This window comes from Peromyscus californicus, unplaced genomic scaffold, assembly GCF_007827085.1.
Source record: "Peromyscus californicus insignis strain IS unplaced genomic scaffold, ASM782708v3 Scaffold_13__1_contigs__length_99412109, whole genome shotgun sequence".
Classification (NCBI taxonomy): Eukaryota; Metazoa; Chordata; class Mammalia; order Rodentia; family Cricetidae; genus Peromyscus; species Peromyscus californicus.
This window is the reverse complement of record NW_026294424.1, coordinates 63430723-63458324: the sequence shown is the minus strand read 5'-3', so window position 1 is coordinate 63458324 and position 27602 is coordinate 63430723. Positions and strand designations below refer to the sequence as shown.

At 37.4% G+C, this 27602-nt stretch overlaps 1 protein-coding gene and 1 pseudogene across 1 annotated transcript; one reads left to right on the top strand and one right to left on the bottom strand.

Annotated features, from left to right (window-relative positions):
- Positions 1 to 328: 328 nt before the first annotated feature.
- LOC128108900 (60S ribosomal protein L27-like) lies at positions 329 to 744 on the bottom strand (annotated as a pseudogene).
- Positions 745 to 6340: 5596 nt separating this feature from the next.
- Yipf7 (Yip1 domain family member 7) lies at positions 6341 to 25363 on the top strand. The gene is made up of 6 exons (XM_052735070.1): positions 6341 to 6416; positions 7940 to 8056; positions 12812 to 12975; positions 19872 to 20017; positions 22685 to 22866; positions 24847 to 25363. Exons 2-6 carry the CDS (start codon positions 7941 to 7943, stop codon positions 25007 to 25009), a joined length of 771 nt encoding a protein of 256 aa, XP_052591030.1. The 5' UTR covers positions 6341 to 6416; position 7940; the 3' UTR covers positions 25010 to 25363.
- Positions 25364 to 27602: the final 2239 nt, after the last annotated feature.

Genomic DNA, 27602 nt, shown 5'->3' with positions numbered 1-27602 from the left:
TGTAACCAATATAAGTCTCCTTGTTACTTGGTCGGGTCTGAGCAGCTGTGGGACTGGCAGGTGAGAGAGATTTGTCCTGACTGTGGGCCAGGCAGTAAAACTCTAGCTACACTGCCCTCTCTTTGGCAGGGTTCTCTGAGCCCTGAGGGAAGAGATTTGATGGAGACATCCCATTTAGACCTGAGAGTCCCAAGCTCCCCTCCCCCCATCTGTCTCCTTAATGTCTGGATGTGGGTCTCTGCATTTGTTCCCATCTGCAGCAGGAGGAAGCTTCTTTGATGATTAAGTTACTAATTTTTTTTTTTTAATGATGGCAACAAAAATATACCTAAAAGCGAAGCTTCTGAAAAAATCATTTGTTCTTCCCTGTCTTGTATCTTTCCTCAAACTTGACCTTGGCCTCTGGCCTGGCCTGGCCTTGCGTTTCAGGGCTGGGTCTCTAAAGACATCCTTGTTGACAACTGTTTTGTCCAAGGGGATGTCCACAGAATACCTTGTGGGCATGAGGTGACTGTAGTTATAAACTTTCACAAAGGACTTGGTCTTTGACCTCTTGGCGATTTTCTTCTTGCCCATGACAGCTGTCACTTTTCGGGGATAGTGGTCAATTCCAGCCACCAGGGCATGGCTGTAAGGGCGGTCTGAGGTGCTATCATCAATGTTCTTCACGATGACGGCTTTGCAGCTGGAGTAGCATCCAGCATAGACCAGCACCACTTTCCCGGGTTTCATGAACTTGCCCATTTCGACAGCAAGGAGCCGGTACCCAGCAGAAAGGAAAGAAGGGCACTCAAGCTACTAAATTTTTAAGTGGTTTGTAATGAAGAAACTATTAGTTAGCATGAAGTTTTACCAATTTACATATTGGTTCTGATGATGCAGAATTCCTCTACATGTCAACCATTTAATTGAATATGATATGTCAATATGATATGTCTGCATAACTGTCAGGTACAAAGTGAGTTGTTGCAGTTACAGATGTTTCACAGTTTAGTGTCTTTTCAGTATATGATAGTTCACGTAAAAGATGCTAAGGAATTACAGATGCCCCACCACCACACCACATTCCCTCATAATTCATGCCTCCTCCTCCTCCCTCCTCATCTCCTTCTTCCTCTTCCTCTTCTTCTTCCTCTCCTTCTTCCTTCTCCTCCTTCTCTTCTTCTTCTTCTTCATCTTCATCTTCCTCTTCTTCTTCTAACACATTGAGTCTAATTAGTACAGTCCATATGCACATGGGTGTAGGGCAATCCCCTGGAATAGGGGCAACCTATGATGGGCCACATTCCTGAAGAAAACTGACTTTCCCTTCCAAAAGGACAAAGTAAATGCGATTTATATGCTTTGTATACATATATGAAATTAGCAAAGAAGATCAAAACACGTAAAAATGACATTTTATTCATCTGTAATAAAAATGAAAAAAGAAAAAAAAATTGTAGGTAGAAGTTCTTAGTATTGGTTTCTACTGTAGCTATCAACAACAGAGAGGTCATTTCTGGTTTTGCTAAGCTGTTGTAGTAGTAAAGGGACTGTTTTAGCTTACCTGTGTAGGCTTCATTACTTCCCACCATTCTCAGCTAGTTGTCAATGTTTCGTATTGTTGAATAATTACAAATAGAATAATAACAGAAGGTAATGGCTTCAATCGGGCAGACAGCCATTGAAACAAAGGGAATTGATGAAAAACACAGCTTAGAATAAGAGTTAATCAAGCTTAGTGAACAATTAGATGGTTTTAATCATTCGTGTGAATGATTACATTTTGGTATCACTTCTTAAGACTGGATCATTTCTTAAGACAACCAGGAGGGCAAAGAAAATAAATCATTTTGGATTACATTGTGTGTGAAATTTGTATCCTGTAGATTATCTGGAGCTGAGAAGAAAGGTCCAGGGTTCTGAAAAAATTTTATATATATGCATTTTACACAGCCATGAGAATGAGTAAGATCAAACAGAAGAAAAAGAGCTAGTGAAGGAGAAGAGTGAAAGAAATGGATTTTGAAAGTGGGAAAAGGAAGGTTTGTAAGAAGATCATGTTCTTATCAGATGAGATATTTGGTCATATTCATTTTGGGTCATTAGAATTTAGAAATGGTTATTTAAATAGATGAACTAGAATTATCAGTGATGATGACTCTGTGACTATCTTTTTGATTGATCTAAACTCTGTCCTTTAAGACACACTAAAGCAATCAGATGATTTGTTAATGGGGAAAAACATTTAAATCCATTTTGCACATGTAAAACATTACATTTTTAAGAGTAGCTTTAAAGTACTCTAGCATCTGTATTAATGATCCGTTAATGCACTTCTCAGGAAATTGAAGTCATTTGGTCTTCAGTGTTTCATGGCTTACAGCACACTTGAGGCTCAGATTAATTTCATTTTTATATACCGTTTTTGGTTGATGTATTTTTGCAATTCATTTAATCAATCCAGGCTTTCATGAGGGAAATTGTGTTTAAAAATGTATAGTCACAAAAGTTTTAAATTATCTAAATGGAATAAAATTTAAAATACCTTTGGTAAACTTCTCAGTGAATTTACATGTCAGAAAAAATATTCCTTAATTTTCTCCTTTAAAAAAAGACCTATGTTCTTTCAAAAGAAACTTTGATGCCAGTTACCCTGACTTGACCAGTGCACATTATATGAGTGTGTTTTCAGACTGGGCTCCATTAATGAATAAAATTGATACATCTCAGAACTATCTCTTTAAACCTCCCCAGTACAAAGTTACTGCTTAGATTGGCTTCAGGTCTAAACGCCAAATTGCCAAGCTCCTTCACTCCTTATAGCCTTTTCTTGAGATGCTCTTATATAGCCTCCCAGGGCCTTCTTTCTCATCAATCAGTTCTGTGCTCAGATAAACCTTTCACAGATCATCAAGATCCTCTTCCTGAATTACTCTCCATTTCACGTAGTTAATTTCTGATATATATATATATATATGTATATATGTATATATTAAAACACACACATATACATATATATGTATATACATATATACACACATATATGTATATATATACTGTGAGACACACATATATATATATACTGTCAGACACATATATATATATATACTGTCAGAAGCATAAGCAGTTTACAAGCTACAAATGAACTTTACTGACTAGGCACACCTACAAGTAGAACAATGAATGTGCCCAGTTGGCAGAACATGCAGTTACAGCATCATATAGGATAAAGAGATAGTTTTGTCTCTTGTAGTTAGTATTTACATCTGGTAGGGTCTAGGTTCTCATGATCAACTCACCAGCCAAAGCAGGATCAATCCATTCTACATTTTGTACTACTCCATCCCCTCTGGGGGCACACTAAGTTTTTCCATTCCTTTAGGCAATATAACCTGGAGACTCACTCTTAATAATTGGCACTGTTTATTCCTTGTCCTTATGTCTATCTCTCTCACCTTCTACAGTATTAGCACAGTTATTAGAAATGAGGGAATTGTTTTCTACTTCATTCCTTGTTCCTTGAATGTTCCCATTAACTCTTAATACCATCTATGTAATAATATTTCTTTAAAACTCTTGTGGTTAAAATATCTTTCCAGAATAGTTATGCTAATAACTGGATGCTGTGGGATATCTTTCAGTATGGTATGAATATGTGTGGCTCCCACTAGATAATAAATAAATCTGTTTTGGCCTATGGCAAGAAAGCTTACAGCCAGGCTGGAAATCTAAGCAGAGATACATAAAGATGAAGGGCAGAGTCAAAAGAGATGCCAGCTGCCTCCAAAGGAGCAACAAGATGCCAGCAGACCAGTAACGCCAAGGCCACATGTCAACATATGGATTAATAGGAATGGGTTAATTTAAGACGAAAGAGCTATCTAGCAAGACGCTGAAGCCATAGACCATACAGTTCATAATTAAAATAAGCCTCTGAGTAATTATATTATAAATGGCCATGGGATTGTGGGTGGGAGAGATTTGTCTGGACAGCTGGGCAAGACAGGACCAGATAAATTTCCATCTACATATGTAATATTAAACTTCACAACCTATTCTAACCATTCAGGCCAGCAGTGTGGCTAGCATAGTAAATACAAAGAGAGCACATAGCACACATGCTCCTGGAGTCATGCCCAGAATCATGCAGTGAACTGTCCACAGGTCCTTGCCAAGTGAATGAGGATCTCCAGGGTCTTGTCACAAGGGGAACCATTCATGCTATTCTCGGGCCTTTGTCTCCTGAAGAAGTCACATGGCCCTCACCCCTGGATGATCATTGTGCTGGTTGGTTTTATCTCAACTTGATACAAGGCTAAAGTCTTCTGAGAGAAAGGATCTTCAGTTGAGGAAATGCTGACATAAGATTTGGCTACAGGCAAGTTTGTAGGATATTTCCTTAATTAGTATTTGATGGGGGGGGGCAAAGCCCACTGTTGGTAGTGCCATCCCTGGGCTGGTAGTACTGGGTTGTATAAGAAAGCAGGCTAAGCAAGTCACTGAGAGCAAGACAGTAAGAAGCACCCTTCCATGACCTCTGGATCAGCTTCTGCCTCTAGGTCCCTACACTGTTTTGAGTTCCTATCCTGATTTCCTTCAATGATGAACAGTACTGAGGAAGCATAAGCCAAATAAATCCTTTCCTCTCCAAGCTTCTTTAGTCATGGTATTCTGCTGCAGCAACAGAAACCCCAATTAAGTCAGTAATGCAGGCTTTGAACTCTGTCTGCTATACTTCCAATATTGACTCTTCCTTTGAGTATCTGATATCTCTGGGCAAGTTATCTCATCTCTATTTCTTTTTTTTATAAAATGACACAGTTAAAAACAGATTTAAGTGTTACAAAAGTTAAATTACCTACTCTTAAAGTTTGTATATAGTCCTGACCTATTCATTATTAGTTGCAGATGTAGTATAATATGTACTAAAATATATGGCTTTGAATTCAGACCTGCATATCCATTTTTGTAATCATGCATCAAGACTGGGGTCTGTCCAGGCATGGTGGCTCACACCTTTAGTCCATGCCATTATTCCAGAGGCAGAGACCAGTGAATCCCTGTGAGTTTAAGGTCAGTATGGACTACATAGATCTAGGCCATCCAAGAACCTTACTTCTAAAATAAGAAGGACAGACTCTGATACTCAGTATTTGGTCCTCAATAGGTATGTGGATGGATGTTACTTTACCACTGACATAGAAATAGAAATTATTAAGCAAATTTTTTTTTTTTTACTTTAACACCAGGATTTGAATATGTAGGGAATCTGAAGTCCTAGAAAGAAGACTCAGAAGAAAGAAAACCATAGGGGAAATGGCCCTCAAAGTTATCTGATCCCGGATGAATGGAGAATATTAGCTATAATGTCTACCTGGGTCAGAGCTAGAGTGAAGTTTCCTGGTAGAGAGTGATTCAGTGATGTAACACCGAGAACCAGCTGTGCACGTTTCTAGGGCAAGGATGAGTTAGAGCCTCTAGTGGTTGGAATTGGCTTAAGAAGAGGACACAATGCATTCTGTATATGAAAACACCGGATCAGGGTGAGAAGGTGGCAAATGGCTAAAAAGCGCTTGATGTGTAAGTGCAGGGACCTGTGTTTGGATACCTGGTACCTATATAAAAAGCCAGGTGTGGTGGCACACCTCTAATCCCAGGGATAAGAGATGGAGACAGCAGGATTCTGGGAGTTTGTAGCCAACCTATACAATGGGCTAGCCAGGTTCAGTAAAATTCTTTCTCAGAAAACGACATGGAGAGTGATAGAAGGCACCTGGTGTCGATTCCTTCTGGCCACATGCAACACTCCACACCACATGCACCCCCAACACACACAACAAAACAAACATACAAAAACTAGATCAGAGTAATATATAAACTTTAATCTCAGCTGCAGAAATTAAAAGCAGGTAAAGTCAAGGTCAGGTCATAATTCATCTTACTAAAAACACTCAGATTTGGATAAAAGGATAACATCTCATTTTATTTCAGTGCTGAGATCTTCATGTTAAGATCAAGCACTATGTATTTATTTTTATCACAGATCATCAGTCAATCCCTCTAGGCTGAAAACCAGAGTAGAAGCAGGCACACCAAGCCCCTTGCTTTCCCTGACTTACTTCCAATAAATAATCTTGCTGCAAAGTTTAGTGGCCCTGCACAAAAGGATACTGGATTGATTTCTCCACATTATCAGATTTATGTCTGCATGTGGCTTGTTGTGTTTTGCAAACTATAAAGAGTGTCACGAGATACTGCGTTTGGCTGTTGGCAGCCTTGCTTTCTTGGCCATGTCAGCCACCGTGTCCGAGTACAAATTTAGAAACTTTTATATATAGTCAGTGCGTCATCTTTTCACCCACCGAGTTGTTTAGATTTCCCGACCACAGCTCCCTTTGTTGGAGGATCTTCCCTCATAGCATACCAAGAGACAGGTACGTGTCTGGTCTGTCGATCCCTCTAAAACATTTAGCATTTAAATAAAATACGAGAAGGGGTTATGCAAGAACTCAAATAGCTGTTGCATGAAGCTTGGCAGGTTGCCTAAAATGAGTGTATTCTCGAGAGAAATCCCTCTCTATGCTTCATAGTAACAGCTTTTATGGGCTGAGAAACTTGTGTTATTAAGTTTTAGTATTTATTTTATATTTAATATTTGATTTATATCATAATTTGTTAGAAGACTCATTGCTAGGTCTTGATTTTAGTTTTCATAACTCATAGCTACTTCATGAACATCACTAATGAAAAATCCCTATTTATAAAATCAGTTGTATGAGTTGATACATCCACCTTTAGCAAAGCTCTCTATATTTTACCAAAATGAATAATTGATATATTTAACAATTATGAGTTGAATATTTCTGATTAATGGAGCTCTTAAGAGTTAAGGCTGCTTTTTACACATTTAAAATTTAAAATTCATTATTGGCAGTATTCCACAGATGGCCCTACTTATATGGATTACTCCCAGTGCTTTCCAGTTTCACTCTTTTAAAATAAAAATGGTTGTCAAAAGCATAGGATTAAAAATCCAAATGTCTCTGCTCTCTTCTAGAATTTTTACTCAAATAGCCATCTTGCCTTTCTAATACCTTCTTCTGTCTCCTCTTCATCTCATTTTGTTCTTTTTCCATCTGGTGTTTCTGGCTTTCGTATGAGTCAAGGTCATCTACCCTGAATTATCAGAAGTGCCTAGAAGCTAAGTAGTGAGTTTAGGTAAAAGAACTGTGTCCTTAGCCTGGCAGTACAGAGTCTTGTCTTCTATGACTCATCCAGAACCCATGGGTAGCATCTTGGGCAAAAGAAAGAAAATGTTCCAGATAGTTAATAAGAACTCTCAAGTAGAATTAGGAAATATTTTATAAATGCTTATTTTTTGTTTAGGCGAGTAAGAAGATGTTTAGTAAAATTTATGTCTCTGGGAAAATTAAAATATTGATAGCATCAGCTGTTACTTTCTGCCCTCTTTGTGGTTTTTTGTGTGTTTATGTGTGTGTGTGCATGTATGTGTGTGTGTGTGTGCATGTATGTGTGTGTGTATGTGTGCATGCCTGTGTACTTGTACATCTCTTTTTTAAAATAAGAAACTTTCATTGCTTAGGATAAATTTGTAGATATGCACCACACCAAGTTTAAAACGTTTCTCTAAACTGCTAAGAATGAGGTATGTGAGGGAAGAATGTTGGTTGTTTCTTTTAGAAAAACTGAAGACAGCTTATAGTCACAATGAGAAAAATGGGAAAACTTGATAAAGTAGTTGATGTTGACAGGTTTTGTAAGTGACTTTCTAGCATATATTTCCTGCTTTTCCCTTCATAGTTAATTTATTCTTCCAAATACAGTCTCCTTTGATAGGAAGATAACTATAACAACACCATCAGTTAATCTTTGTATATATTTGGAAAAGTTTAATTGGCTAACAAACTAAGTAAAAAACAAACTCTTAATTTTTCAGGATGTCGAACTTGGGAGAGTATGACATTGACTTTTACCAATCTAATTATACGATTGATAATCAGGAGCAGAGCTATAATGATTCCAATGCTTATGGAAATCTTTATGGATCCAGAGAGTAAGTAACTTATAGTGAGTAAACATACTCCCATTTTTAGAAATGTCAGGGTTCTGTCAGTTAGTTCCTGATAGGTAGGTTCTCCCGAGGGAAGACAAAGTTAACTGAGCAGTTGTCAATGATGTATCCCCCACTAAATGACAAGAAAGGACAGATAAGTTACCAGGATTTTCTGTAAATGTTTTTTTCACTTGGTGCTCATGTCACATTAATGTTTTATTTATTCTTTTAAAAATAATGATTAAATAAGAGCCTTTTACCTGATAGTTATCTGGACACTAAAAATGGATTTCATCTATTTAAAAACATTTATTTTGTCTAATTTCTCTCAGAAATTAAGACCACTACAAAACCAAGGTGACGATGAAATCCAAGGTCTTTTATAGTTTTTACTTATTTTTAAGAAAATGAGAATTTTCTACATGTGTAGTGAAGTCACATCACTTCCAGGCCACCTCTGGTGTCACCCCCCCCAATCTCTCTCAAATTCGTGACCTCTTCTTGAATAGTTAATATTGCATACACACATGCGCATGTGCGAGCACACACACATACACACATACACACACACACACACAATGCACACATGTGTGTACTTGAATCTGCTGAGTCCATTTGGGGTTGGTCTCTTAAGCAAATGTGTTTAATGTTGATCACTTGGTATTAGACAATTTATCAGGGAGATCATCCCTGAATAAAACTGATGATCCCTCTCTCAGCAGACCTTGGTTGCCTGTAGGTCTTGATCTAGGGGTGGAGCCTTTCCTTTATTCATGATGGCGTGTCAACTGGTGTTGCCATTATGATCTTGCTTAGGCAATCATATTGCTGAATTTTCATGGATGTTACTTTCTGTCATACATAGATGACACTATGTTGCAGCAGATGTTCTCTGGCTCCTGAAATCTTTCTGCCCACCTCTTCTGAAATGTTCTTTTAGTCTTAGATGTAGGAGTTGCACTGTAAATGTATCAGGCGGAGTTGGGCACCCCACAGTCAATTCTCAACGTTTTGATCAGTTATGAAATTCTGTAATAGTCTTGTCTGCTTCTACAAGAAGCATCTTCAATGATGGGTGAGAGCTACATTTATCTGTGCTATAAGGATACATTTTTAGAATGGAGCTAGAAAGTCGTTTCCGTTACAGGGATACGATTTTGAGGAGTTGTACAATAAAATAAGAATTTCAATATGTGAATATTATGAAAAGTGCCACGACAGTATTGACATAAACATATCTTAGGATGTATTAGGTATTGGAGATGAATTTAACTTGAAGGTCTGGTGAGATGGCTTAGTTGGTATAGTACTTTCCACAAAACCATGAAAATCTAAGTTGAGATCTCCAGAAATCATGTGGAAAAGTTGAATGAAATGATATGCATCTGTAATACAACATGGAGGAGGTGGTGGTCAAAAATCTTCTGAGGCTTGGTAGCTAGACATTTTAGACAAATCAGTAAGCTCCTGGCCACTGAGAGATTCCCCATCTTAAAAACATAAGGCAGAGAGTAGAAATCTATTGAGGAAGACCCTCAACATTGACCACTGGCTTCAACATGCTCACACACACACACACACACACACACACACACACACACACACACACACACACAGAGAGAGAGAGAGAGAGAGAGAGAGAGAGAGAGAGAGCAAAATCTTAACTTGAATTTAAAAAAAGGGAAATGATGAAGAATTTAGTATTTGTTTTTTATTAGTGACAAAGAAAATTAAAGAAGGAAGGAAGGAAGGAAGGAAGGAAGGAAGGAAGGAAGGAAGGAAGGAAGGAAGGAAGGAAGGAAGGAAGAAAAAGAAAAGAAAACCCTGCAAACTGAGGAAAGTTTCTGCTGGCTAGCACTGTTTAGCTCTGTGATATAGGAAGACAGCTTTTTTTTTCTTCAGCTGAGACATAAAGATATGTACTTTGTGTAATTTTTATAAAGAACAATTGCAGTGATGTACAAAAAATGTATCTTAAAGAAAAACTATTATTTAAATGTTAGATAGATATAACTTTGTAAAGCAACCTGTTATCCTATGGTTTGGGTTGCTCTGCTGCTTTTCTGTACATAGTTTTGTGGGTGTAGGTAGGAGAACTGGAATAAGTATCATGTCTCTCAACTCCCATGACAATTAACATTTACTGTGTACTCTTTTTGTGTTATGGACTGCCTTGAGCTTTATTAAGCATGTCACTGGAACCCTGAGCAACCCTATGAGATAACTACTACTTTTGAGAAACTAGCCAAAGAGATAAATTGATACTTTTTCAAGGTTATTAATCAGTTATTTTTCTTGTTGCTGTCACAAAAATATCACACAAACAACTTAAGGCAGGAAGACTTTATTTTTTTGTTGTTGTTTATTTTTCTTTGACTCATGGCTTGAGGCTACAGTCCATCAAGCCCATCATGGAATGGAAGGGGAGTCATAGAGGCAGTAGTTTGAGATTACTGGTCACATCATGCCACAGTCAAGAAACAAAAGGAGAGATGAATGCTGGTGTTCACATCGCTGTATCCTTTTGTTCAGAGTAGGGTACTGCAGCCCAGAGAGTGCCACAGCCCTAAGTTAGAGTGTGTATTTCTCCCTCAATTAATCCATCTAGAATCTCCCTCCCTCACACATGTGCCCAGATGTTTGTCTCTTTGTTGACTCTCAGTCCATCTTCCTGACAGGAAATATTAACCACCATAGTCAGCTAGTAAGAAACAGGCTTGAAGTTTGGGGTCTCAGGTTGTTTGATTGAATCTTCATGAGGGTGAATGGAAGGTGTTCAGTTTTACCTCTGTCTAGGGAAGTTCGGACCATGTTCCTATTAACCGATCATCTGTGCTTATCAACTGATCATCCTACACACACGAGCAATAGGTGCTGCACTCATTACTGAGCAGTGTTCTAACCGAAAGGGAAAGGCACTGTTGTGTAATGTTTCTACAACTTCAAATGGTGAGTATACGAAACTGTATCCCATTGCACCTTTTATGACTTATACTTTGAGAGATAAAGAAATGCCAAACAGTGCTTGAGGTTGAGTGAGTACGTGAACTACAAGGCCATTTCAGAATGGTTAGTGTAATGATGGAAAATGAGAAAATGTGATAGGCTTTTCATCTCAAGTGCCCTGTTTCACAGAAAGGATCACAGTGCCTTTAAATCCCTATTCCTTTTATCCATTTCCAAGTGGCATTTCTACTGGAGTAGTATCTTTTATTTAAACTATAATATAAAAGTCCGATATGAGGAAGCTAAAGCTTTATTCTTGAGATCTCTCATTCCACCAAGCCAACATTTCCCCCATTTGATTATTCTTATCAACATTTTTCCGAAATCAAGATGACAAAGTGATAGATGTTAACTCAACTGCATGAGAAAAGTTCATGATTACACTGCAACAATGTGGCTGAACTTGGCCCAGGTATAAGCTCTGGTTCCAGCCCACATTGAAAAACATGAGTAATAGTTCATATAAGTGGGATAGCTATAGTAATCAGCATGCATGCTGTAGGGATTCAAAAGTATTAGATTACATCTCTGCCTTTAACAAGCCGGTATTGGGTTAATGAATGATGACATGACTCTTCCCTCTATCTCTATGGTTTTATTTGCCAAGATAGGCAATTTTTTGGTCAAGGTTAAATACTTAGAATTGAATATGATTTTGTGGAATGTACATTAAGAATAATCATAAGAGAAAATTGCCAAAAGTATTTTGTAAAAATATTTTATGTATTTTTTATAATTATAATAAATAAATTAAAAAAATAAAAAGATCTCAAGATTTCCAAAGGTTAGAATGTTGAACTCTATATTCATTTATGGGTGTTTGGAAAAAAACAAAGTAAAACAAAAAAATGAAAAAAAAGTGATAGTTACTGATTTTTCTTTTCCTTACTGCAACTAAAAACTGTGAAAAATGAACTAATTTCATATAGTCTCTTATTTTTCTTTCTTCCATCCTCTAGCACTACTACAAGCTATTTACAAGGATCAAATATTTTTCAAGTTTCTTAAGCACATGATAAAACAAAATACACATTCATGGACATGTAAAAACATTGTTCTTTGGCAAAAGCAGATTGCTCATTGTAAGAAGAGTTGCAGAAGTTAGCAACTCACATAGTTAGCAAGGTGCTCTAGGCACTCATGGATAATTTGAGGAACAGCAATTTTCTGGTAATAGTCAGTAATGGAGAGCACATTTCTCTGTGAACAAAACTGATTTTATAGATTTTGATTACATTTGGCTTGATGATACAATTAAGTTCTGATTTTTATTAGCCAGTTCTGGGGGCTTCTAGAAGCTTTAATATTGATAATTCCCTCATGAAGAGCAGAGAGAAAGGTTTCCTATGTAGGGAGCAGAGCTCTGCTCCTAAAACTTCATTTCAGAAACCCAAGCATGACGCTGAGGGTCATTTACTTTTGAAATTCTATTTACTCTTCTGTAAAATGGTATTTAAAGAGCATTTTGACCATACAGAGTTTTAAGTGAGAAAAAAGGGACAGTGCCCAGCATATTGCATATGCTTGATTAATAATCTTACTGTAGATCATTATTATAGAAGCTTTTTCATGACCCCTTACTTCAATTTTTTTTAGTTAAATTTAACTTTTAAGCAGGTTCATTATTTCATTGGTAAGCAACCCTTAGAATCAGGTGAAGTCCTTAAGAGGAAAATTGTACCTCCCTTCCTTCGTTTGTTAGGATATTCCTTTCTTGTATGTAAAATATAGGCATTTTTAATTTCCTAGAACACAAGCCACTGAGCAGCGTCCGCCTTCCTCTTCTGTTCCAGCAGAGATGCTCCTGTCATCGAGTTATGCAGGGCAGCTCTTTCAGCCAGCATCTAACTCAGACTATTATCCACAATCTCCTTCAGTGGACGGTTTTGATGAAGAGCCTCCTTTGCTAGAAGGCAAGTTAAGGAAGTGTTGTTCTTAGGGTGTGCACAGCTCTGGAAACTACTGCAGTAATCAGGACTTAGCATGCTCTGCCTCAATGTTGCGGACACTGCTTTGTGTGCAGTTACTGCACAGTTAACAGGACTCTTCCAAACCAAGACACATACGCCCAAACGACTGCAAGTTTGTTGCATTATTGGATGAAGTTTCTAAGCATGTTTGTTCTGTTGCTGGGAAATTGTTGCTATTATTGAATGCTCCTTCACTGTTTCCTAGATTTGGACTCTGGCCTGGCATAAATAGGAAAGACATGTTATGGAAAGGTGTTTATATCAAAGTAGCAACACTTTCCAAACCTCTAAGGGTGTACTTCATAACAGTATTATTTTATTCTTTGCTGTTTGCCTGAGAGCAAGTGAGATAGTTTCTCAAATTAATGTTTCTCTGTGGTTGGCGTGGAGGCAAGCCAAACACTTTTTTTTTCTCTGTCTCTCATGAGCTCTCTCTGATCATCTTGGAAAAGCCAAGTGAAGGAGAATACAGTTCCAGTTCATAACAATGTTCTTAGGAAGGAAACCCAGGACTCTTGGAGCTGGAGGTCCAGATAGATTTCAGGAACTTTATATTCATTTTTCTTCATACCCAGGCATTCTATATCTATGTTGAGTTTTTGCTGGAGGTAACAACCCCAAGAAAGAACTTAAAACTCTACCAGATTTACATTAGAGAATGAAGCATAAATGCTCAGTGGTAGCCCCCTGCCAGTCCTCTGTACCCACACCGGCTCTAAGTGGAGTTAGATGAAAATGAAGACTCTAATTACCAATATTTTCCATAGTAAGTACTGTTTACCTCATTTGAATTCAATAACTACCTGGAGTTAACACAGCCTTCTTTCTTTGCCCAAAAAGGTAAACAAGAGAAAGATTTAAATAATTCTGAACAATGCAGAAAATTAGGTAATAGATCTCTTAGTACCATAGAAGCTATTAAGCTTTGTGATCAGTTATGTCTAATCAGCTCCTTCTATTTCTCCTCTGCAATTACTAAGTAACTGAAACTCATAAACTATTTTCACTAAATATGGTTGGTTCTACCAACATTTTTTGCCCTAAAAGACCCATCAATCACCTAAGTGCATTCACTATACATATTGGAAAATATAGAAATATATGAATTAATACATAAGGTAGTTAAAATCTTGTATCTAAGGATTAACTACCATGAAACATTCAAATGTTTCTTTCCAGCTATTATTCTATTTTTTTATGTGTGTACATATTATGTATATAAACACCTAGTTACTCTAAAGGGAAATACTATTTTTCAATGAAAATATTTGTTTTGAGTATTTTTAAAATAAAGTTGAGTCATACAATCACATATGGTCTTATTTTCAGTTATTGTATCATGAACATTTCTTTTTCTTTTCTTTTTTTTTTTTTTTTTTTTTGGCTTTTTGAGACAGGGTTTCTCTGTGTTGTTTTGTTGCCTGTTCTGGATCTTGCTCTGTAGACCAGGCTGACCTGGAACTCACAAAGATCCACCTGGCTCTGCCTCCTGAGTGCTGGGATTAAAGGCGTGTGCCACTGCTGCCCGGCTTCATGAACATTTCTATATATTAGTTTTTTGAAGACATTAAATGTTAGAAACATGATTTATAATCATCTTATAAAACTCAGGTGCCACAATTTAAACATACCTTAAAGGTTGTAACCTACAGTAAGTAATATTGTGATTAACATCATAGTTAAAATCTTTTAGCCTGTGCATTCTTTGGGAATGCACTGTCTGTAACAGTGGGAAAATTTGGTCAGAAGGCACTTGGAACATTATCAGTTGACCTGACAAAAAGTGAACTTTCTACTGTACTGTTATAGTCAAATATGCAATATCTATGTCATTTGATAGTATAAAAGGAAAGATGAATACTTTGTATTTTATATTACTAGAAGTCTGAGATTTTTTCATGTATATTGATTGTTTTTATTTCTTCCCATTTTTGTGCTTTTTGCCATAGTAGAATTAAATTAGTTTTCCTTTCCTTATTTTAAGATATATTTAGATAGAAGCATATTAATAACTGTCCAGAAGATATATTTGAATAAATCTTTTTTCTTTCTTATTTTCAATATAATATTCTCATAGGTCTTTGGGGACATATAGAAATTTCAGTATTTATATTTTAAAATTAAGATTGACATTGCTTGGAGAGTTTTTTTTCCAATTGCAGCAGCATTTTTAGAACCAGACTCTCTAGATCAGCACAACATTTGTATCAGTTTCCTTAAAGATGCCCAGATTTGCCGGGCAGTGGTGGCGCACGCCTTTAATCCCAGCACTCGGGAGGCAGAGCCAGGAGGATCTCTTTGAGTTCGAGGCCAGCCTGGTCTCCAAAGCAAGTTCCAGGAAAGGCGCAAAGCTACACAGAGAAACCCTGTCTCGAAAAACCAAAAAAAAAAAAAAACCCTTTAGCCGGGCGGTGGTGGCGCACGCCTTTAATCCCAGCACTCGGGAGGCAGAGCCAGGCGGATCTCTGTGAGTTCGAGGCCAGCCTGGACTACCAAGTGAGTTCCAGGAGAGGCGCAAAGCTACACAGAGAAACCCTGTCTCGAAAAACCAAAAAAAAAAAAAAAAAAAAAAAAAGATGCCCAGATTTTAAAGTAATATTTTTGTTTCATATTTTCATAGATGAGACATACAATATAAAGTAAAAAAATAAATGTTCATCCTAGGATAATGGTGAGCCTTAGCCTGCCAAACTAGAAAAGTTACTGGTATTTGTTGTTTTCTCCTTGTAGCACAGGCTGATACTTACATCTGTAAGGTCAGTGCCGTAATTTATGTAAAAATGAAGATCTTAATTCACTTTTGTACTTCATGTCATATACTTGCCTACCACTAGATGACAGCAAAACAATAAATTTTACATTCAAGTTTTTTAGCAGTTCCATCTTCTGCTTTACACGCTGAGGTGCTGTGTTGGGGCCCCTACAATGAACACTTTGTAATAAATTTGAAAACAAAATATTTGGGATATAAATACTCTGTTGAAAACATAAAATATTTTTTCACGAAAATATTTACTATATCCTATATTCATTCATGATTTCATGACTCCGTATTGAAAGGTGTGCAGACCTTAATTATGCCATTAAATAAATGGTGGAAATCAACAATGATATTGCAAAAAGCATTTTTTTCTGAGTTTTTTTTTTCAGAAAAAACTACTCCTACTTTCTTAAGGAAAAAAAAATGTATTTTATACCAAAGGCACTTACTTGTAATAAAAACTGAAAATGAAACTTGAAAGTGACATAAGCCTGTTATAAATTTAATTTAAACTGTGATATTTCTAATTTTTATGGTCTTCTACTATTTAAAAAACCAAGTGCAATGGAAACTCCTAGGGATCTACAAGGGTGACTATAGAAAAGACTCATTGTAATTGGAGTTACAGAACTTGACCTGACCATCTTCTGTAACCAGAAAGAGCTTCAGTAGAGGGATTGGGACACCAACCCAGCAACAAAACCATCAACTTACAATTTGTCCTTCCTACAAGATGTGCTCGGGTAAAGGTGTCACAGAAATTATGGGAGTGGCCAACCAATGACTGGTCCAGCCTGAGACCCATGCCACTAGAGCAAGCCCATCCCTGACTACCTAGAGGGCCAGAACACAGAGACTGGATAGCCCAGAGACCCAGGATAGACCCAAACAGGACCAGAAAAAAATAATGAACTCTAATGATATTCTGCTATACTCGTAGACAGGCACCTACCACAATTATATCCAGAGAGGCTTCACCTAGCAACTGATGGAAACAGATGTGGGGTCTCACAGCCAAACCTTAGTTAGAGATTGGGGAATCCTGCCAAAGAAGGGCAGGAAGGATTGTAGGAACAAGAGGGGTCAAGGGCTCCAAAGAAAACCCACAGAATCAACTAAACTGGGTTCCTAGGGGCTCACAGAGACTGAACAGACAATCAGGGGGTCTGCATGAAACTGACCTAGGTCCTCTGCATTTATGTTATGCTTGTGTAACTTGGTGTTCTTGTGAGACACCTAACAGTGGGAGCAGGAGCTGTCTCTAACTCTTTGGGGACCCTTTTGTTCCTAGTGGGCTGCCTCATCCATCCTTAATATGAGGGGTGGTGCCCAGTCTTACTGCAACTTGATATGCCATCTTTAGTTGATATTCATGGGAGGTCTTCCCTTTTCTGAAGAGAAAGGAGGAAGAGTGGATGGGGGTGGGAGAGGACTGGGAGGGGCGGATGGAGAGGAAACTGCATTCAGAATGTAATATGTGAGAGAAAAAAATTATTAAACTCTTAACCCATTTTAAGGTTGTTGAACTATTCATCTCCTCCAGTGTACATGGTCAGAAGATACAACACACTGAAAATAAAGGAAACACGTGGAAACAAAATTGTACTCAACTTACTCACTTTTTTTTCTTCTTTCTTTTTTCTTTTTTTTTTTTTTTCAAGATAGGGTTTCTCTGTGTACTTTTGGTGCCTGTCCTGGATCTCGTCCTGTAGACCAGGCTGGCCTCGAATTCACAGAGATCTGCCTGGCTCTGCCTCCCAAGTGTTGGGATTAAAGGCTTGTGCCACCACTGCCTGGCTAACTCTACTCACTTTTTAAAAATTACTTCTTTTTATTTTTTGAGATTATAGTATAATTAGATCATTTCCCCTTTCCTCCCTCCAAACCCTGTCATGTATCCTTCCTTGATCTCTTTCAAATTCATGGACTCCTTTTTCATTAATTGCTGTTCCATGCATATATGTACATACATAAATATTCCCAACCACAACCTGCTCAGCCTGTATAATGTTACTTATATGCATGCTTTTAGTCACTCACTGTTTAGTAATGTTTATTTTTCTCAATCTTTATCTTTCTTTCCTAACCCACTGCTGGGGTACAAATCCTCACACATGTGAAACCACTGCTTTAACTCTAACCTATGTCCCCAGTAGGTTAAGTAGTCCCCTGCCCCATGCTTAGGATAACAAATTTCAACCAGGAGACTGCTGTGAATATCGCTCTGTATGCTGTTGATCTGTGTTGCTCTCATTGGTTGATAAATAAAATGCTGATTGGCAGTAACCAGGCAGGAAGTATAGGTGGGATAAACAGACAAGGAGAATTCTGGGAAGAGGAAGGCTGAGTCAAGAGACACCAGCCCACCATCCAGGGAGCAGCATGTAATGGCACACAGGTAAAGCCACAGGACATGTGACAACATATAGATTAACAGAAACGGGCTGAGTTTAAATGTAAGAGCTAATCAGTGGTAGGCCTGAGCTAATGGCCAAGTGGTTATAAATTACATTAAGCCTCTGTGTGATTATTTTATAAGCAGACCACAGGACTACAGGGCCTAGGCAGGACCAGAGAAATTTCTAGCTACAGGAGACTGTATATGTAAAAGTTTAACTCTCTATTCCAACTCACTCAGGTGCCCCCTGACCCTCTGACAATTTCTAAATTGTTAAAGGAAGGCCCCTCCATGGCATGACGATCATTAAAAATCTTTCTTGTTCAAAATGTCAACATTGGAAAATATTTAATTGGCACTAGCCACCATTAAAAAAAATCTGAGGATGGAGATGTGGCTTAACGGGAGATACTTTGACTAGTACCCAGTGTCTCTAAATAATAAATAGCTCAACTATTCTTATAATCTGACCAGAGATATTTGTACATGCTTGGAAGTACAGTTGAATTTAGGAAGTGTAGCCTTTCCCATAGGAAAGATGGAATAGATAGATGATTATAGATAGGTAGATGATAGATAGATAGATAGATAGATAGATAGATAGATAGATAGATAGATAGATAGGTAGATGTACAGTTGAGTTTAGAAAGGGAGCCTTTCTTATAGAAAAATGTAATAAATTAGATAGATGATAGATAGATAGATAGATAGACAGACAGACAGACAGATAGATGATCGATAGATTAGCTGCACAGGAACCTGACTTCTCAATGTTTTGCAGGAGTGAGATTGGCCAACGTGGAAATGTAGATTTTCTACTTCTTGCTTTTAGACTCTGAAAGTTACTTAACCTTTTAAATTTCAGACATCTGGTGTATAAAATAGGAATGCATTGACAATATCTTTATCATATATATATATATATATATATATATATATATATATATATATATGAGACCAATGCTTATAGATCTTGAGAGGCCAGTAAAGCCTGAGCAATCAATCAGAGCTTGCTTTAGTGAGATGATTCTATTCTAATACTCTCACTCATAGAAAGAAAAAAGATTAACTTGTCCTTAGTATTTAATCTTTGAGTATATTGATTTAATCCTACAATGCATTGATTTATAAACATCTGCATGTACATCGTGGTTACTGCTCTCTGCAAAAAGAGTCCTTCTCTTTCTTCCTTGTGGAGTTTTATCAATTTAGAGCAAAGTTAATATCCTTATTAGGCAGAATGAAAGAAAACGCTAGACCTAAACTGAGTGTTATTAACAAGTTATGCCATCGGTGGTATGGCATGATTCCAGAAGTACTAGGAGTCGGAAATGTAGGGGGAGGAAATATCTGAAGGGGCAATTGAGACACATTTAGTCTGTTAGCCACAATGATAGGTTTTACTGTATGTCAATTCCCATGTTTTTAAATAGTATTAATGTTTTCCTGCGTGAACCAGATAGAAATTTCCTCAATAGAGATTTTTTTTTCTTTAAACTGTTTCTTTGGGTGTGTTGTTTGCTCATGGTATATTACCTCAAACTTGAGATTTAGATTATGAAAATCAAGTAGATCAATCATGTTAAGATGCCATGCAAAAGAATAGGTACACTAACTTTGCAATAATAGAACTCTTTTGTTTCCTATATTTACCTTAGACTATTTATTTTCTTTTTGCAGAACTTGGAATTAATTTTGATCACATATGGCAGAAAACCTTGACGGTGCTAAACCCAATGAAGCCAGCAGATGGCAGCATCATGAACGAAACAGATCTCACAGGACCCCTTCTTTTCTGTGTGGCTCTGGGAGCCACATTGCTTCTGGTAGCTTCCAACAGCTAACCTGACATTTCAGGCTTTGTCTCCATCAGAGATAATATTGAAACAATTTCTTTTAAAAAAAAGAAGAAGAAGAAATTTGCTTTCTAAGAAGCATTAGGACAGGAGCTTGGATCCCATCACATAAAAACTGGGTTTAGAGATACATGGTAATAACCCCAGCACAGGGGACCATGATGCTCACTAGTCAGAAGCTTAGACAGTCTGTGAGGAATGGGATCAGTGAGACATCTTGTCTCAGAATAAAAGGTGACCTGCACACACACATTCATACACATACATGAACACATACACAAACAAACATACACAGCACCCCCCCCACAAACATACAAAAGCAGTTTCTTTTAATACAGCTATAACTTTCAAATGTGTTTTATAAAGTACATGTTCTAATTTCCTTTATTAAATTTGTAATACAAGCCTGCCAAGATATTGAATAAAATCTAGTTTCTGTGTGACCAGTGATCACATCCTTCTCATCCAGGACAACAGTGCAGTATTAACAACCGCCTTCCTTGCAGTTCATAAAACGGGAACACTTTCTAACTCAAATGCTGTCAGCCAGAGTTCCCACCTATTCTTAGGGCTCCCTTCTCTTTTTCACCGTAATGTAGTAATCTTGGATTAAGCTGCTATGCAAGGCCATGCCGATTAATCAAATAGTCAGAAACAATCAGTTTAATATATGAACTCATTTTTTCCTTGCAAGTCATTTGTAATCTAACAGCTCTTGTTTTTCTGTGGGATATATTATGATTACCATCTCTTAAAAGACAGTGTGAATTCCATCATCAAGATCACTCTTGGATACGTAAGGCTACGAGAAGTCACTTAAATATCCTCTTCTGTGCTTTAGATACAAAGCATTATAAATGAGGAAATCTTAACTGGAGGGGATCAAATGTTGTCTGCACATTTTTATGCCTCCATTTCTTTGCTTCAAGACAAAAAGGTTTTACTTTTTTTTAAAAAAAAATAAGGTTTACTAGAAACTTAGGTCTCTTATAGTTCTAAAATTATATGGATATATATGACTAGCCCTTAGATTTTTTTTTATTAGCAGTTATAACGTCAGAGTTAATGTTCATAGATGAAGATCAACAACGACATTCCAAAAACTCCAACTGGACATTTAGCTGATGTCAGATTTCAATATGAATTTAATTGCTGCCAAATCAACTCTGTGTTACTCTGCCTCTATAATTAAAAGTTCATTTCATAGGCCATTGCATCCATTATATTAGTAAAAGTAAAACTAAATTCAGAAACAATATTCACATTCATTAAGTACTTCTGGATATGTAAGATTCACAATCATTTACAGCAGTGTGCTCACAATCATCTATAGGAGTGTGCTTACCTCTTGCAGCCAAGAAGTAAAAGATAGAGATAAGAAGGACCTGGAGGTCCCAGTATCCTTCACAGAAACATGCTCCTAGTGACTTCACTTCTCCCTACTAAATTCCATCCTTAGAGGGTCCACAACTTCTCAAAGCACTACAAGCTTCAGAGTCCTTAACACATAAGCATTAAGGAAACACACAAACCACAGCAACTCCAATGTTTTTTTATTACCCAACATCAACACACAATTTAAAGAGATTCTCATTTAACTGTTCTGGTAGGGCTATTAGTATGATCTGAAAAGCAATGTTCTTAAGCAACACAAAAGTATAATTAGGGCTGGGTATTGTGCTACATATCTGTCATTCCAGCACTCAGGAGATGGAGGCATAAAGTACAGAAATTTTACATTTATATTTGCAATATATATATATATATATATATATATATATATATATATATATATATATATATATATATTTGCAAAGATCCTTTCTCATAAAACCAGGCTGGGGATGTAGTTCAGTGGTAGAGCACTTGTCCAATGTCTACAAGACCTGGGGCTTTTTATTTTTTGAGGCAGAGTTGCTTTGTGTAGCCTTGGCTATCCTGGAACCCACTCTGTATACCAGGCTGGCCTTGAACTCACAGAGATCCACATGTTTCTGTCTTTCGGGTGCTGGCATTAAAAGCATGAGCCACCACCACCAGGCAAGAAGACAATTTTAAGTGTTTATTATAACACTAAGTATTTTAGATCAAGATGTTCTAATATGGGTAAATTATGTATGGAGGATCCTAGACATTTGAGGTAAAAACTCAGGTAATTTTATTTGTTTCAATATTAAACCTTTATTAAAATTTGAAACAAAATCTTAAGGGTATTTTTGATACTACTTGTAAATGTCTAAGACTATATTAGATGTTTTATTCTTTTGCTCAATCATTCAGATATTCAGTAAATATGGGACACAAATATATGTGTTTCACTCTTTATACTCTCTATAGAAAATGTATGATAAAAAAATCGTCCTGGCAATATTTTATCTTTTATGTAGCATGCGTAGCCCATCCCAAATATTAGACATACATGCATAAATATATGTGGATCCATATATTCAGGGTGATTGTTTGGAGTTTATGTCACAGGCAATGTTTTGTTTTGTTTTAACCAGAACCAGTACCCGGGTGATAATACCATGATATCCAGCAGCATTGAGTAGATTCTTGAATGCTCTCTGGATTGTCACTATTCTGATTTCTTCTCATCTGTTGTGATGTCTAATCATTTTCTTTGCATTGTTTCAGGCAGGAAAAGCCCAGTTTGGTTATGTATACGGCATGAGTGCCATTGGCTGCCTCGGGATTTACACCTTATTAAACTTGATGAGTTCTGCAGGGGTGTCATATGGCTGTGTGGCCAGTGTCCTGGGATACTGTTTGCTCCCCATGATCATCTTGTCCAGCTGTGCTATCTTCTTTTCATTGCAGTAAGTGTCAGTACTAATTGACCCTACATGGACAGTCTTTGGCCAGGCCTGCCAGACCAGGGTAATCATGAAGTTTTATTAACATTTTGTCATGGAATTGAAGAAAATCATGCTTACTGAAAGTTACACATAGATTCAGAAAAAAAAAATCACAGTGGCTGGGATGCTGCTCCTTTTTAACTGGTTAAAAAAAATAAAACCCAAGCATGTAAAATTTAAAACTAGTTCTTTTAAGTTGTAGCATTCTTCAGTCTAAACTATTGGCATGGGTAATATAACAACTGCAGAAAATTCATTTACTTGATTTTGGAAGAGTAAATGCCTGCTGAATTCTGACAAATTACTTCAGTGCCCAGGCATCTGCCTTCAAGGCAAGAAGCAACTGTTATTTCTCAGCTGGACTCCTCACAGTGGAGAATTCCCAGAAACCCCGATGAGGATATTAATTCTGGAGAACTTACGGCATACATGCTCAGTCAATACAATTTCTTTCCCCTTTTCTTTCTTCACTTAGGCATCTAGCATTTGCAATTCTAAACTATTTATAAGGAAACTGTAGATACGTTTCCCACAGCACTTTCCCAAGGCTCATGCATAACCCTAACACTCAGGGACAAGTAAGCCACTGCAAGTCACCTGTCGTGTCTATAAAACACTTGGAAACAAACTCTTACCCTGTGCTCACCCTCTCATGTCCAAGGGAGATGTGACTTGCGTTTTCTTCTTGGGTGATGCAGGTCTTAGGTTATTAATGCTACATTGGAAGAGATGTTGTCATATCGAAAGTTTATCACTACAAGGATAATCAGGTTAGAGAAGAAAAAGCTTATGATACTTTTGTTATCACAAAAGTTATTCCTATGAAATTACTAAGAGTGATTTAAACATGCTCAGTCTGTTCACCTAGGGTCTCATTATTTGTTGTAGCATTCATGAGAATTACTGGAGCCAATTGTTGCTTTTTTCAATGAGTACTCAAATTTAACAAAGGAATTTGACAGGAAATGGACACTGTGAATGCATAAGTAGAATGAGTTATTTTTATTGTGTTTTATCCATAGAAAAATACTACTGTTTTTGTAACTGTTGGCTCTAGCACGTGTTCTGTTCACATGGTTGTACTGTCCTATACAGAAGTTTGACAGAATAGTCTAGCTTGGTTTTACAACTGTCTGATGTTTTTGCAAGATGATAATACTATGATGTACCATTTTAAAATTCCAAGTGTCAAAAGGTATTTTCAGTGACTTCGGTATTTAGAGCATCTTAAATGACTTGGATGCTAAGGGACAAAGAAATCACTAGCAGTTTAGACTTTTTATCCTGAAATTATAAGGGATAATGTGTGTGTTAGATTCTCACTACTGTGACAAAATACTTGAGGGAATCGTCTTATAAAGAGGGGAGATTTATTGTGGCTCTCAGTTTCAGGATATGGTTATCTTTCTTCTGTGGAAAGGCCGAAATGATGACGAGTAAATTGTAGTGGAACAAATCTGCTCCTCTTAGTACCCTGGAGAAAAGAGAATAAGAAGCATGTGTAGGTTGACTAAACTTCCTCCCTCTAGGTTCTGCCCCTACCCAAAGTTAGCTCTAACACTTCTAGCTATAGCTAGCAACCAAACATTTAGCAAATAGACTTGGTTAAAAATCCAAACCATAACAGACAATTTAGAAATACATTACACAAAATGGGAATAAAATGGGGATGTTGATGAATGGGACTGATTATTACAATGGTTTCTGCTTTTGCTTGTTCTAGATTTACTAAAATATAAAAATATCAGTCGTAAACAGTGGATTTTAATGAAATATTTTCTGACTGGCTGAGGTATTTTGAGCTCATCCAGGTAAATCATTAACCTTTGAAATGGAAACTGATATTCTGTACAGGGGCACCACTGGCTTTTCAGGGGCAGTTCCGAGTCAGTCTCCCCAGCCCCAGGCATAAGGCAGCTGTCATCTTTGTTTCTGCTACAGGGGCACCTTTGGAACTGTGTCAGCCCTGCTCATCATCATCTGGTGCAGTCTCTCAGCTTCCAAGATCTTCATTTCAGCCTTGGCCATGGAAGGACAACAGCTTCTTGTTGCTTACCCCTGTGCCTTATTTTATGGACTGTTTGCCCTTCTGACAGTTTTCTAAAGACTACTGATGTGGCTTTTCAAGATTCCACTTGCTTGCTGTTCATATTTTTTTTGCAAGTGCATTAGCACTCAAATTCAGTGAGATAACTTCCGTTTTATTGCTGTTGAGAGAATATTAAGCAGAGAGACAAAACAGCACTCAAGGATAGTGCTCTAATAGCCTGTTTGGTGGGGATGGTGTTTTGATTTTTCAGCTTGGGGCATTAAAACACTTAAAATATTTTGAAATATTAAGAGATACAGTCTCTGTGCTGATAGATGCTGCTTTTTCTCAATAGACATGTTTCTGAGAAATTGTAAGTAAAATACCATCCTATGCTTAGTATTTATTAACTCTATAATAAATATTTTTCAGAAACTTTCATGACTCTGTGCATGTGGTTAAAACTTACACAGTTTGGCACCTTTGGAGAGTTCAGGAGTTTTTTTTCTACCCAGAGTCAAAGAAACACCTTCATTTACCTTAACTACTGTTATTCAGTTTCATTGAGATAATGTATTGACTCACTACATTTTCAGGGTCTCGCTTCCCTCTCATCTGGTCTAAATGCTACCTACAGTCTATTACTACAGTTCTTCCTTGCATAGATCCCACATAATCTTACTATATTCTCTCTAAATAGATAAATGCTTCTACAGAAAATTCCACCTATTTGTACTAATGCTATTGAAGTTTCTGGAATGTCTCCTCAGCAGTGCCCTTTGATCCTATACCACGTTTTTGTTTGAAATTTGTTTTCATACTAAGATGACCAAATAACACCAGTACTTTACTGCTCAACTCTCTAATCTTTCTTCCTCATTAAGTATTTTGATCCCATTTCATTTAAAGCTGTAAGTGTCTAGATAATCCTTTCATCTTCCCACAGCATCTGTCTGTTTACGAGAGATTCTACTTATGTCTGCTCTGCTTCCCTTTATGGGCTTCCTTCTCTCCACACCACTCTTCCTTCCGTCCCTAGTAGTTTCTTTCCTTCACACAAGCATGTAAACATGATCTGGTGTCTCCTAACTCAAAATAAAAGTTGCAAGTGTAGCCCATTTCTCTAGTTCTCTTTATGGAAAAGACAGTCTTGAAAGGGTTGTCTTCTCTCTGCGTCTACCTTACCACCGCCTCTGCTCTTCCTGGCTATCAACTCAAGAACTCTGTATCCTGTTAATATGACCGCCTTTGTCAAATTGATGATAACATGTCATACTACATCCAACCGTTAATTTTTAGTTTCATCTCATCTGAGAAGTGGTATTGGCTTGGTCTTTTTGTTAGTCTCTGGTTTGACTGCTGTATTGAATTATTGAGTTCTTCACATGGATTTGCAATGGCCACCTCTCTTATCTCTGTCTCCTTGGCTGGCCTTTCTTCTACCTTTCTTTCTTTCTTTCTTTTCCTTTTTCTTTTTGGTTTTTCGAGACAGGGTTTCTCTGTGTAGTTTTGGTGACTGTCCTGGATCTCGTTCTGTAGACCAGGCTGGCCTTGAACTCACAGAGATGTGCCTGGCTCTGCCGCTCCCCCTCCCCCGCTGAGTGCTGGGATTAAAGGTGCGCACCACCATCACCTGGCCTTTCAATCACAAATCTAATATTAAGTTATTAGCTGTGCTCATTTAGTTTCCAAATATAATGACTCCAAAATTCCATCTGCACTGAACATTCTCTTCTCTGAGCTCTTGGTATATATCCAAATTATACTTAATATCTCCATTTGATTTTTCATATGATAAGCACATACACATCATATCCCTTGATTTCTAGCCTGTCCTCCTCATTCCTCTTTAAAAATCTTTTCAATTATATGGTGAGTAGAATCTTGATCACTTTTGTTTTCCACTCAATATCTTTTCTAATATTTAACTTAACCTGTCATGAAAAAACTTTTCAAATGTGGCTGTGTCTCATGAGCTCCACTATGGTTTGGATAAGAACTGTTTTTCCAAAAGTCTTTTATGTGGCAGGTTTGTGTTTCAGATAGTGCACTCAGTTATTGAGACATGATTGGATCGTGAGGTCAGAGACATAATCAGTGTACTAATGCTTTGGTGGATTCTTAATTTGATGATGTTGCTGAGAGGAAGTAGGAACGAGGAGACTGGGCTAGCTTGGAAGAAGTAGATCACAGAGGGAATGTCTTTAGATGGCATGTCTAGTCTGTGACCCCTTCCTGTCTTCTGTAGGGTGAGTCGCTCTGCTCTACCACATGCTCCTCACCATGATTTTATGTTTCACTATATATAGGCTTAGAAACAATGGTGCACTATGACTTCTGAAACTCTGAGCCCTAAAGAAGTCTTTCTTTTAAGTTGTTTTCTTGGCTGTCTTTTCAAAGTGATAAAAAGTGACTGACACAAGCTCTTTCTCAGCCAACCTCACAGAGGCCACTTTAACTGCTTGCTGAAGGAAGTAGTCTACTCACTGACTTCTTTCTCCCATGCATTCTCTAAGACAAGGTTATTTATAGATGCAGTATAAGAAAGCCTTTGAATATGTATATTTATTTATGGTCATACTCACCCAAGGCCCTTTTATGGCTTTCATTCATATGTACAAGAAACCTCAACGTCCTTTGCACAGCTCAGAAGCTTTCTAGTCAAAGA

Coding starts and splice junctions, on each gene's coding strand:
- Yipf7 (XM_052735070.1), top strand. CDS start 7,941: ATGTCGAACTTGGGAGAGTATGACATTGACTTTTACCAATCTAATTAT. Junction 8,057..12,811: donor AATCTTTATGGATCCAGAGA/GTAAGTAACTTA, acceptor TTAATTTCCTAG/AACACAAGCCACTGAGCAGC. Junction 12,976..19,871: donor AGAGCCTCCTTTGCTAGAAG/GCAAGTTAAGGA, acceptor TTCTTTTTGCAG/AACTTGGAATTAATTTTGAT.